The following is a 12853-nucleotide window of genomic DNA, read 5'->3' on the forward strand; positions in this document are numbered from 1 at the left end:
GTCCATAAATACAGGTAGTCCTCGACTTACAACAGTTTGTTTAGTGACCAAAGTTACAACGGCATTGAAACATGTGACTTATGACCATTTTTCACATTTACAACCGTTTTGGTACTCCCATGATCATGTGATCAAAATTCAGATGCTTGTTGCAGTGTCTTGAGATTATGTGATCACCTTTTGTGACCTTCTGACAAAGTCAATGGGAAAGTCAGATTCACTTAACAACCATGTTACTAATTTAACAATTACAGTGATTCAGTTAACAACTGTGGCAGGAAAGATCATAAAATGGGACAAAATTCACTTAACAAATGTCTCACTTAAGAACAGAAATTTTGGGCTCAATTGTGGTCGTATGTCGAGGACTACTTGTACAACACAAACTGTAAAGTCCTTTCTTACTAGTATATTAAGAAGGGACAAAAGAATCTAACTTACATTCAATATCAAGGTACATGCTCTTTTGATGCCCTCCAATTCTACTCGCAGCTTCACAGTCATATCTCCCCCAATCTGTCAATTTCACATCTTTAATGTGTAGTGATGATCTTCCATGTTGTCCTCTGACTTCTATTCGACCATCTGGACTCTATTTGTAGAAAAAAAAATGTTAAGATTAACAATTGTAGAATTGTTACATATGACTTCACAATACCTATTTTATAAATTCTTTGTAATACACACTTAATGCATAAAATAAATATTAGTAAAAAGAAATCCTGTAGATACGAAAAAAGAAAAAAAAGGATTTGCCCATAGGACTTAAATTATTCCCTAAAGTATTCAATCTTTTATCAACCTGAATATAGGTACCATATGCCATTTGTTACATATTATGCTTATGACAGTTTTGGTGGAATTGATTTTTACATGTGACACTTGAATTTACTTATGCCATGCATCACAAATTCATATGGCCATCTATCAATATGCTCTACATGAAGCAATAAGAACAATTAATTATTTAAATATACTTCTATTACATGAATTAAAAATAATATTTTATTAAAGAACACTTTTCTGATTATAGATCATAGAATACTTGACATTATTTTTTAAAAGTTTGGTAAATTACAAGGCATTCACAGTGTAATTAATATATCTAGATACAGAGTCGGTATTGGACATTGTTAACAAAAATTGTTCTGTACATCTGAATATAGCCACTATATATGGTTAGAAATCCATTACTACAAGAACTATTGTTTATATATCATTCCTTGGCATATTAAAGATAAATCTTTAACAAATTATAATTATAGAATTGATTGGCCCAACAGCAAGTAACCTAGTTATTAATATATTATATCATTAAAAGCATAATCATTAAAATGATTTAAAAAAAACACAAAAGGGATGTTTATCAGCTTTGTAGACTGAAAGTATTTATCACGCAAGTGATTTAGTCAAGTCAATTCCATTACAGGTAGCCCTCTCTTAATAACTTCAATTGGGATAGGCAACTCCATTGCTCAGCAAAATAGTCATTAAGTAAGAATTCATATAATCATGATAGACTTACAACCTCAGTTCCGCTGTGGACAATAAGTGAAACATCATGTGATCCCAACTTGGCACAATCAAGATCCAAAACCCATTGTTTGTTTAGGTTTGAAATGAAACAAAACCCACATAAAGTAAACACTGTAAGGTTGTTATTAATTGCCCTTTTTCTCATCTTATGTTAGAAACTGCAGTGGAAACTGCAGTGCTCTACCCACTTCCCTATCATCCTAGCATCTTCTCTTGCTTACCTGCCTTTCATTAGTGACCAATGTTTGTGTGTGTGTGTGTGTGTGTGTGTGTGTTTTGCTAACCTTTAAACCATTTCTTTCCAGAACAAAATGCCCCATTCTGTTCTATGCACAGATTAAATGTGAAAGATTCAGGCACAGAACAACTGAACCTGCTAGTCAATGCACAAAACAGTTTGTGCACATAAAATTCTGAATATCCCTAGGTAGAAAAAGACAAATATATAAATCTTTGATAGGTTGTCAACATAATAATAGTTAATGCAATTTTATAAGCACTGTAATTACAGTATAGAATCAGTTCTACAATTCATTATCTGCCATCAGGTCAATGCCAACTCTTAGTAACTTACAATATTTCCAGAAAACCACTTTACATATTTATAGCTCAACGTTTCAGCAAACACACTTTATTATCATCTATGGCATATTAATACATTATAGGCAATTATTATTTTGGTTTCTCTACACATTTTCTTAGAAATACAATACATGTAATATTAATTGTCAAGTAAGTTTAGATTCCACTCTTTAAGCATTGAAATTGGTGGCACTCTTTTACTGCAATGAATCAAATTTGTAAGAAAAAAATAAATTTCTACATAAGCATATTCAAATTAAAAATATTGGCAACCAAAGATCCCATTGCCCAATCCCTTATGTTAATGGGCCTCTTTGCAAAAGAGCCTTGCTCTTTGGTTTCTTCCAAAGGAAGTTGTAATTATGGAATTTATTCATTTTAATAAAACATCTCATTCTGGAAGTATCCTTCCCTTTTATCATTGCACAGTTATCTTTGCTGTAATATCTATATTAGCAATAATAACTATAAATAAATTTCAAAATTGTTGTTCTGTTTTTATATTTCCTATATTTCCCAAAATATTAATGCATTATAAGAAAACATTATCTGGACAATGTTATTAGTGCCTTCACAATAGTATTAGTGGGCCATCAAAGCATACAAATATATGGATTGCCCACCACTAATCAACAGCAAAGATATACAGAAATTTTTTTCTTGATCTCTAGTGGTTTTATGGATTTTACCACTTAGATTTAGTATGGGTGGCAGAGAGAGATTGATAAATAACAAATAATATGTACATTTCCAAGAACAGAAAAGATAGACTCTAACTTCTTTCAGTGTTTTAGTCAAAATTTGTGACCCCAATAAGAAAAGTCACTTCCTTCCATTATGGTAATTTTACTTTTTTAATTTCAGTAATAACCTCAATTGAAAATACATTTTTACATTTTTTCACTTCTAGTCTATTGAAATATGCATAATTTTGTAACTCAGTCAAAGTGATGAATGTCCTTCCGTCATCATATATAGTTGTTCAGTAGGCAGATTTTTCATTTTGACTGCAACATAAGAATAGCTCAAAAAGTAATTCCTTTTCCTTCTGCTTCGACATAATATTCTCTGCAGATTTCAGTGGATATTAATTGGATTCTTCTGGTAACTGTATTATATTGTCCACCAATAAGAATCTGCAGGAAACTGTATTATTCCTGTCCAAGAACACGATTCTTTCAACAGAAACAACATTTATTGTGTTTAATTTGCTCATGAGAAACATCAGGTAAAATATGCTAGTATTTGATTTTTACTTTTTTTAACTTTCTTTACTCATTTGTCATAACATTTTCAAATACACTTCTTTTGGCTTAGATCTAGAGAATGCCATGTGTCACCAGCCATAATGACAGGAAATAAATTTATATTATGTACAATACTGCCATTTCTCAAATGTAAGTTGCAAATCACAAGATTGGTAGCTTTGTGGTACTTATAACATCCACCAAATAAATATTCATTAACTAAAGTAAAATAATTTAATATCTAAAACATTGCTATTAAATATAGATGGTAGGAGAGCCAAAGCAATATGATGCCTTAGATAAAAATATACATTATTATCACTGCTATTATTTAGTTCAACCACTCTTTCACAAGCAAATAAAAGGGAACTATCTCTGAAAGTCAAGAATATGCTACACTTATGCATTGAGGAGAATTTGTATCACTGGATTTCAAAATAAATTTGAATCCTTAACAGAGTATACTATCATTGTCTTTGTAACCTATCAATTTGTCAAGGAATATACTACTTGGTGAATTAGTATCCATGGGACAGATGAATAAATAAGTACTGTTACTTATAAGTCACTCAGGCTTCAATATTATACACAAGGACTTTCACCTTAAACAATGAGCTAGTTCTTCAGTAGCAGAACAGCAATGGAAACAGAAAATGCTATCTGAACTGAAGGCATTATTAAAATTCCAGTGGTTGAAACAATTGGTCAAGATTTCCTAGGATGAAAAGCTACCTTTGATGAGTAAGGGCTGTTATTCACAACAGCCACTAATGTGGAGAAGCTGATGGAAGCTTCCTTCTGGGATATGGATGAAACATTCACAATATTTCCCACATTCTTCAGGTAAATGCATTCTATCCATGCACCTGTTGGAAACAGCAGAAAATTCCAGAGTATTGCCACGTGTATTATTGTCTACTGATTCAGTCATGTTTACTTCACCTTGTATTTGAAGCATGTGGCTATGTTTTCAATGGAACACCTTGAATCAAATCTATAAGTCACTTAATTTCTCACATAAATACAAATTATTGCAACATTTTATAATTTTCTAAATGAGCTGGTATAATTTCCTGTCCATAGGTAAAAAAATTATTTGTTGTAATCCATTTAAGAAATATCTGATATTAAATCATTACAAAAGGATTGTTTAATTTTTGTTGCTTTGGCTTTCTGTCCATCTTTATAACTAGCAGCTAATTTCAAAGATTGGAAAATGAGAATGACTTTTTGGATGCACCAAAACTTACTTAATAATTATCTGTTATACACCAGTACAATAATACATTTTTAAGAATATAAGATATGATTTAAGAAATGGTAGCAATATGAGATATGATTAATTACTATTTTATGCTGGTGTTTTCATGCAATATATTTTGGTAGGTTATACAAAGAGGTGACACAGGGCATTGTACATACCAAAACCAATATTATTTCTTCTGTTCTTGTAAGAGCCAGGATTGGTGAACCTGTAATTATAGGAAGGTAAAAAAAGGGGGAAAATGAAGCTAAGGGACACTTTAAATACTCGTAATAATAAATTAGCCTAGAAATAAATTTGTTTAGAAATGTTTGGATAATATAAACTATCAATACTATTTCTCTTGAGTAATGACTAGCCAAAAAACAATATTGAAAAAATGCTGTTATTCAATTTAAATTTGTAAATTCCAGCCAGAAGGAAAAAAATGAAATTATTTCAGGTCATTACCTGAATCAGTGAGACACACCATTCCTCCACTATAGAAGTTATATACTGTAACACTGTATATAAGAATCCATTATATTTTAGGTTTGGGAGAAAAAAAACAGAATCCCATTCTGCTCTTCATTTTCCCTTCTTGTAGCTTAGCATTTTCGTAACACCACAAGTAATGATTTTCAATCACTCCTGACAGTGCCCTTTTATCCATTGTTATGGTTCTAATTTTGAATTTTTTAAAGTTTCATAGACAGATATTTGTACTGAATGAATACTATATAACCTCTATATTGATATTATCAAAATGTCTCTAAGAAAACTATATTTAACTTTTTACAACCTCAGAATGTTGCATTGCAGATTATCCTCATGGTTTCATTTCCCCCCTTAATCCTTAAGCAACTCACAGCATGGTTCTTTCAAATTCATATGTAGCATTAAAATACAGTATTTTGAGCAAACTGCTAATTATTTCTAAAAAGATTATAAAGTTTATTTTTGCCTTACATATTTGAGCAGAGTTATTGTTGGGATCAATAACTGTGTTGTATAGAAGCTGTCAAAAGAACCAGGAGAAATGAAGAATTTCTACAGACAAATAAAAAAATAACTCGATATTTCAGCATATTCTTTATAGATGTAATGGAAGAACAAGGTGCTTCTTAAAACTGTATACTAATTCGAAGTGTCAGAGAGCCAGTTAGTGTAGTCATTAAGGCATCAGGCTAGAAACCAGGAGACTGTGAATTCTAGTCGCACCTTAGGCACAAAGCCAGCTGGGTGACCTTAGACAAGTCACTTTGTCTCATCCACAGAAAGGAAGCAATGGCAATGCCACTTCTCAGGGAAAAAAACTTGCCAAGAAAATTGCAAGGATTTGTTAAGAATTCAACATGATTGAACAGAAGAAGAGAGAGAGACAGAGAGAGACAGACAGAGAGACAGACAGACAGACAAACAGACAGACAGAGAGCACCTTATGACACAATAGCAGATATTGTTACTTTCTAAAACACCAGTTCATATAATCATGTTTCAAGATACTATAAAGAACTATGATATTTTAGAATACAAGCCAGTCAGTGCAAAATTGTTTCTTTGATTCTATTTAGTGTAGCTTGTATTTCCCAAATATATGTTCATATCACGCCTCATCTAGTAACACTAGAGCTGCTAAAAGTAATAGCTGCAATGTACAGCATTTTAATACAGAACTATTTCTATTTATACTTTCATAATATATTCACTCTTCAAAAGTAAAGTATATGATATTTTTATTTACACTGTTTGCCCCTTTTGTATATGCAAAAACTGTTTCTTAAGCAAAAAGTGCTGAAGCATTTTTAAATCCAGAACTATAAGATAATATTCAGAAGTGAGGCAGACACCTTCCTAATTTACTGAACTATAAAGAAAATGATGAGATTAAATCAAACTTTTAGGATTCTGCTATTATAGCCAACCTCAGAAATAATGTTAGCCTTCCTATGGAGTTATTTTTTTGGTCTAGTCTACTTAGGGCTGATATATAAAGTCAAGATCATGGACTTTATTCTGTGTTGGTCAGACTTTAAATACAGTATTTATTTTAAATACTGTGGCCAGCTAGAACAACCAGATATTGGAAGAAGTTTAGTGGCAAGTCATAACAGTAAAGTGTCCAGAAAGCTAAATTTTGAGGAAAACTTAAAAGATATAGTATGTATAGTTTACAGTAGAGATAACTGGGTTAAGATCAGAGGACAGTAGTCAAATATCTGAAGGGTACAGATACATTTTATATTGACCAAGGGGACAGCACTATACTCTGTTGGCAAAGACTGGACCAGACTGCCATATAAAATAGTATGTTCTCATTCATTGTTTTTAGCTCTTTGAGGTAACCTGAATCCAGAAATAGACTCCACAAGGGTATTGGAACTCTATTTTATTATCATGGGTATAACTGAAAATCTTGAAAATAAGACAAAATTTCTCTTTCTATTCTCTTATATGAAAGAGAATCAGGCAGGGCAATCTTGTATTTTTCCATACCCTCCTATTTATCAGAGTCTAGCTGTAACAGTGTAACAGTGTAACAGTCTTGGCATTTCTTCTTCAAGGTTATCTACATATTCCTGTATAACTCTATATATTCTAATTGTGCCAGTGCACCCAATATATTGCATAACTGCTTAATATTTGATATTTTAGGACTTAGTGTTTTCAAGGCTGCTTAGACAATTACTTTTCTATATTTTACTCTGTCCCATCCAGGCCATAATTGCTCATGTAAAATGCTGAATGGGTGAGTGATTTAAACCCAAACTCTCTCAATTTAGTTTAATGGCTTGGATGTAACATTATGTTAATGGTATGCCTCATAAAATGAAGAAGATAACTCCTTCTCAGTCATTTCAAGCCAGCAGCTACTCTCCAGCTGGTGAGGGAGAAAAATAGAATAAGGATACATATTACTGAAGCTTAGACACATTACTGAAATCTTGGATAGAGATGAAGAAGTAATAGCTCTCTTCCCAAGTGATGATTAGACAGTGCTTAGAGATATTATGTTGGTAACTTTATAGAACATTGGCAAAATTATTTACTGTTTAAAACAATAACATATTTCCACCATTATATCACCATTGAAATATCCCAAAGAACAGAAAAAGGTGATGAAGAAGGTATTAAAAACTACAGAACAATTAATGATTTTAATTCTGCACAAACCTGCCAAAACTAAGTGAAAACATTGGACCTTGTCCAACTAAGAGAATGAGCTCATTTCTGGAATGGATTTATCATTATAGATCATATACAAAAGATTCAGCATATTATTGAATATTGCACTGAATACCAATTGTCACTTTGACTGGCCTTCATTGACTTTCAAAAAGCTTTGACTCTGCTAAATTGAATACTATAACTGAAGTTCTAAAGTTTAAGTGTGAAAGAATCCTAGATCAGTCTCCTGGAATCAACATACAGAAATGCTACAGCTACTACACACATAAATGAAAAGATTGTCACCATTAATAAATAAATTCAACATGATCATTAAATTTATCAAAAATATTATCAGCTAGTTTGCAGAGATATTCAAAAAGCTGAACTGGTCCAAAGCAGTAATAAATAACCAATTATGTTTGTCTAACAATATTGTTCTTTACTCCAACAATTTGGAAACTTTCAAAGATGAATAATCTTCAAGGATATAGAAAAATGACAATGACAAGTTTTCAGGCTTGAAAATGAACTTAAAGAAGAAACAAGTCATGTTTATAACTACACCCAATCTTTGACAAACAAAATCATACCAGAAAAAGTAAACAGCTACTCTACACCTAACCCGCATTAAAAGATTATCATGGAGACTAATAACATTCTGAATGTAATTTACAAATTATTAATTAAGTAAAAAATAAGAGTAATTGGGATTTCCTAGTGAATTAATTTTAATGCAATGCCAAACAAAAAACAAAAGTAATAAAAACAATAAAAGTAAATTAATAAAAAGTTATACTAAATATAACATCATCACAGTCTTTTTCTTCTAGCCACCATCTGTGTAGTCAGATTATACTCTAATCGTTTACATGGTAAATATGTATGTTATGAATGAACAATGTGGTGGCCTAGTGGTGAAAACGCTTGCCTCCCACTCAGAAGGTTAAGAGTTCAATCCTAGATAGTGGCAGATGTTTCTCTCCTAGGGCGCAAAGAAAGAAATATCTGCTGTGAACTCCATGTGGCGTCAGGAAGGACATCTGGCCAGTAAATACTCAGCTCCATCCAATTGCTCTGACTCTACCCTGAATTAAGGCATTACAGGATTGTAAAAAGGAAAATTTATATATGTTATGAATTACCTGTGAAACAAACAAAACAACCTCAAAATCACCTTATAGTAAAATTGAAATTGCTCTGTCTTCGGAAATTGAAAGATGAAGATTTCAGACAACATTGAATCCCCATCTAAATGAAGTTGAAATAAAACTGTTTGAGGGAATTGGAGTGTGATATAACAAATACCCTGAGGAAAGCATCTAAATCTAAAATAAATGCTCATATGAAGCCTTTTCATAAACATTAACATTTATAATAACTCCATTACCAATTTAGCACCGAAGTCAAAGATTAATTCAACTCTACAATAGCTATAGAAACAATTCTTCCAGGGTATACCAAGTACATCCCCAGATTATTAAAAAAAACTCAACACTGATAATTGAGTAAAAAATGAAAGTGAAAAAAAATGGATTGTTCCTTCAAAAAAACAAAGATAATGACAATTGCAGAGAAAACACAGGTCAGGGTGCAGTTGACAATGAAACCATTGAAACATTAAAGGAATTCAACTTCCTTGGTTCTAAAATTGATTAACACTGAGATCAGAAGGCACACAACACTTGGAAGAACTGTAATGTCTGGCATGAATAACATCTGAAGAGTAAAGATATCAGCCTACCTACCAAATGCAGATTAGTCAACAATAATCCAATTGCTACTTATGGCTGTGAAACTTAGAGTCTGAAAAGGCAGACTAGAGAAGGTGCTGGATACAACTATTATGAATCTCATGTACTGCAAAAGTCACAAACAAAGAAGTCCTAGACTAAGCCTCACCCAAAATATCACTCAAAGCCTATATTGTCAAGCAAAGTCTGTCATGCTTTGGCCATGTCATGTGAGCCAAGCCATTCAAAAAGTCAATCATGTTGGGAGTGATCAGCAGAAAAAGGAGAGAGGGACATCCTAGTACCTGTTGGGTTGACACTATAAAGAATGACACAGGGATGACCATAGAAGATCTGAAGGAGGCCGTATGAGATAGAGGGCATGGAAAGTGCTGATTGATAGAGTGGCCAAGGGCCAGACACAATTGAATGGTAGCAATGAAATATTGATCAAATGTTGAATGATCCACCTTCCTATGTACACACACATAACACACTATTACCTTTGCATTCTTCCCAAAGATTTATTAACACAAATAATTTTGCATTACCTATTAATGCATAACTTAGCAAATAGTTGGAAATGTCTAGCTGTTTAATAATATTACTGTGAAAACAATGATTGCATGTTGACCATCGAATGTAGAGAGATAGGGCAAATTGTTTTTATTTAAAAGGGCTGGGCAAAACTGCAGCTCCTTGTGCATGTTTTCCTTTTAAAGTTCATGATAAATAAAATCTTCACATAATGCTTTTCCAGATCTCATTTTGTAAAGGTGATCTTTAATTTCTGCTTTAGGTACAGGAGATCTTGTCATCAAAGCTTATTGTAAAATTAGTTTGGAAACCATTTTTAACAGGACTCTGCTGAATTTTGACCTGCCAGCTATAGTCCTTTAATTAAAAAAAAAACTATTTGCCAAAGTCCTATAAGATTATTTCATTCAGTGGATTGCAATAATAATAAAATATTATTCCATTTTTTAAAAGAGTTTTATAATGTTTGTTGATGCTTGGAAGGAATAAAGGCAAGCAGGTGAAGAAGTTTCACAAAATAAATTAACAGTTTCAGTGCAAACTCCACTAAAGCAAGACTTCAATTTATTGCATATTGACTACACTTAGCAGCATAAAGTTTGTGTAAAAGATTTTGATGTGACCTGGAAATGTGCTAGTATTACCTGTTCAGTGAAACACCTGAACATTTATGACAGAGATTCTGACTGGAAATTTGTATAGAAGTATTTATATGATTGTTGGACCATAAGAAAGGCTGAGCGACAAAGAATTGAGGCCTTTGAACTATGGTGCTGGAGAAGACTCCTGCGAGTCCCTTGGACTGCAAGGCGTTCAAACCGGTCAGTCCTAAATGTGATGACCCAGGGCCCCGAACGGAGGCAAAGCAATTGGATGGTCAGAATAATTGTCTTTGTAAGCACTGCCAACGTTCACCCAACAGCCCCCACATATGCTGGCACAAGTTCAATAAAACAATCAACAGAGTTAAACAGTTCTTTAAAGTAAAACAGATAACAAACAAAGTATGATCTTTTCAATGCCCAGCTTGTCTGTAACTGCAAACTGCAAAACTGAAGACAGCAAGGAAAACTCAGCAGGAAACAAACTTGATCCGAAATACAAAGATTCCAGGTACAAGAGCTCACATCACAAGAGTTCACGTTTGTTCCCGGCAAATGCCCCACCCCACAGCATCTCCTTAAATGCCTACTCCCCAGGTGTGCCTTGTGAAGTAGGGCGTGACGCTTTCCTCCCGAGCAAGTGAGCCTGCCTCCATTGTTCCCTCCTCCTCTCTGCTCTCCTTGCTCTGGGATCTGGGGGGGAGGGGCCTTGCTCCTCGCCTGAGCTCTGCCTTCCTTGTTCCAAACTTGAAGGGCCCTGGCCTGCTTCAGCCTGTTCCGCCCCACAGTCCTCCGAAGCCACAGACACCCCCGCCTGGGCCTCAACAGGGAACTCCATGTCGTCCTCAGAGTCAGGCTCGGACGGAGGCATGACACTAGAAGAGATCAACCCCGACTGCTCTTTAGAAGGCCAGATCCTGAAGTTGAAACTCAAATACTTTGGCCACCTAATGAGAAGGAAGGACTCACTGGAGAAGGGTCTAATGCTGGGAAAGATTGGGGGCAACAGAAGAAGGGGAGGACAGAGAATGAGGTGGCTGGATGGAGTCACTGAAGCAGTAGGCGTGAGCTTAAATGGACTCCAGAAGATGGTAGAGGACAGGAAGGCCTGGAGGAACGTTGTCCATGGGGTTGCGCTGGGTAGGACACGACTTCGCAATTAACAACAAATTTATATGATTAAAGAAATGTTGCCTTGTTTAGGTTTCATTGGTTTGTGTCAGTACCATCCACAAAATCCCAAACCTTCTGTTATTTTTGTCAGCCAGTTTTTCATTAGCTAATATGCTTTAGAAATTTATTTCTAATGATAAAAAAATGTTGATGAAATAATTATGGACACAATGTGGTTTTTATATTTACCTATCTAGCTGCTAGATTTTAGTATGAATGCTTTGTATCTCATTATACCATTATTTCTAATCTGCATTCTCTATGGCTCCCCAATTTTTCTAATATATTATAAAATAAGGAAATCCTTTAAAATAAAGTCAAGGAGAAAAATATAATATAAAATCCAAATTAAAAAAAAAACAGATTATGTTAAAGTGACAAAGAAATGAAGAAGAAATATATGCCAATGTGCAGAGTGGTTTCAGAGTGATGAGAGATGTAAATAGAAAAGCAACATCAACAGTAATTTCTCATGTCAATTCCAATAATAAAAATCAAAATGTCAACAAAGAAATGTGAACAAAATTCTCAAATATCCTGAGGGTAAGATATAAAACAGCCATTTTGCAGGGCAGAAAACATTAATAAAACTGTAATTCAAGCATAAAATTAAGTCCTGCACAGAAAATAATTAAAGGAAGAACATTCTCCTTAATCTGAATTATTTTGTTTTCCGCAGCCTGGGAAGGCAGGATTTTCATACTCATATATGAATATTTCACTCATAAAATATTTTATCTAACTGAAATTATATTTACACTTTGAATAAACACTATACTGATTATTATAGCAGTTGCATACATTAATTTACCTTGTCACCTTCAGAAAAAGTTATTCCATCAACAGCTCTTTTCCAAGTAATTTCAGGAATTGGTTCTCCTTCTGCTTCACATATCAGAGTGGCTTGGCCATTTTCAAAGGTGGTTTCATTTTTAAGTTGTATTATTTGAGGCTGTACTGTTAGAAATACAAATTGTATTACTTGTTCTTGATATCAAAGGCTACATACAACACCATGTAATTCTTGATACA

At 33.5% G+C, this 12853-nt stretch overlaps 1 protein-coding gene across 1 annotated transcript in view; it reads right to left on the minus strand.

Moving 5' to 3' along the window:
* NCAM2 (neural cell adhesion molecule 2) overlaps nucleotides 1-12808 on the minus strand; it is a gene marked incomplete at its 5' end in the record, with an annotated part of 70897 nt that extends 58089 nt beyond the window's left edge. Inside the window, 2 exons of the mRNA XM_015828268.1 lie at nucleotides 442-592; nucleotides 12633-12808. Of these exons, the coding sequence (XP_015683754.1) occupies nucleotides 442-592; nucleotides 12633-12808 (327 nt within the window). The remainder of the gene's footprint in view (nucleotides 1-441; nucleotides 593-12632) is intronic.
* Nucleotides 12809-12853: the final 45 nt, after the last annotated feature.

Source organism: Protobothrops mucrosquamatus, unplaced genomic scaffold (genome assembly GCF_001527695.2).
Source record: "Protobothrops mucrosquamatus isolate PMUCROS unplaced genomic scaffold, P.Mucros_1.0 scaffold4360, whole genome shotgun sequence".
Classification (NCBI taxonomy): domain Eukaryota; kingdom Metazoa; phylum Chordata; class Lepidosauria; order Squamata; family Viperidae; genus Protobothrops; species Protobothrops mucrosquamatus.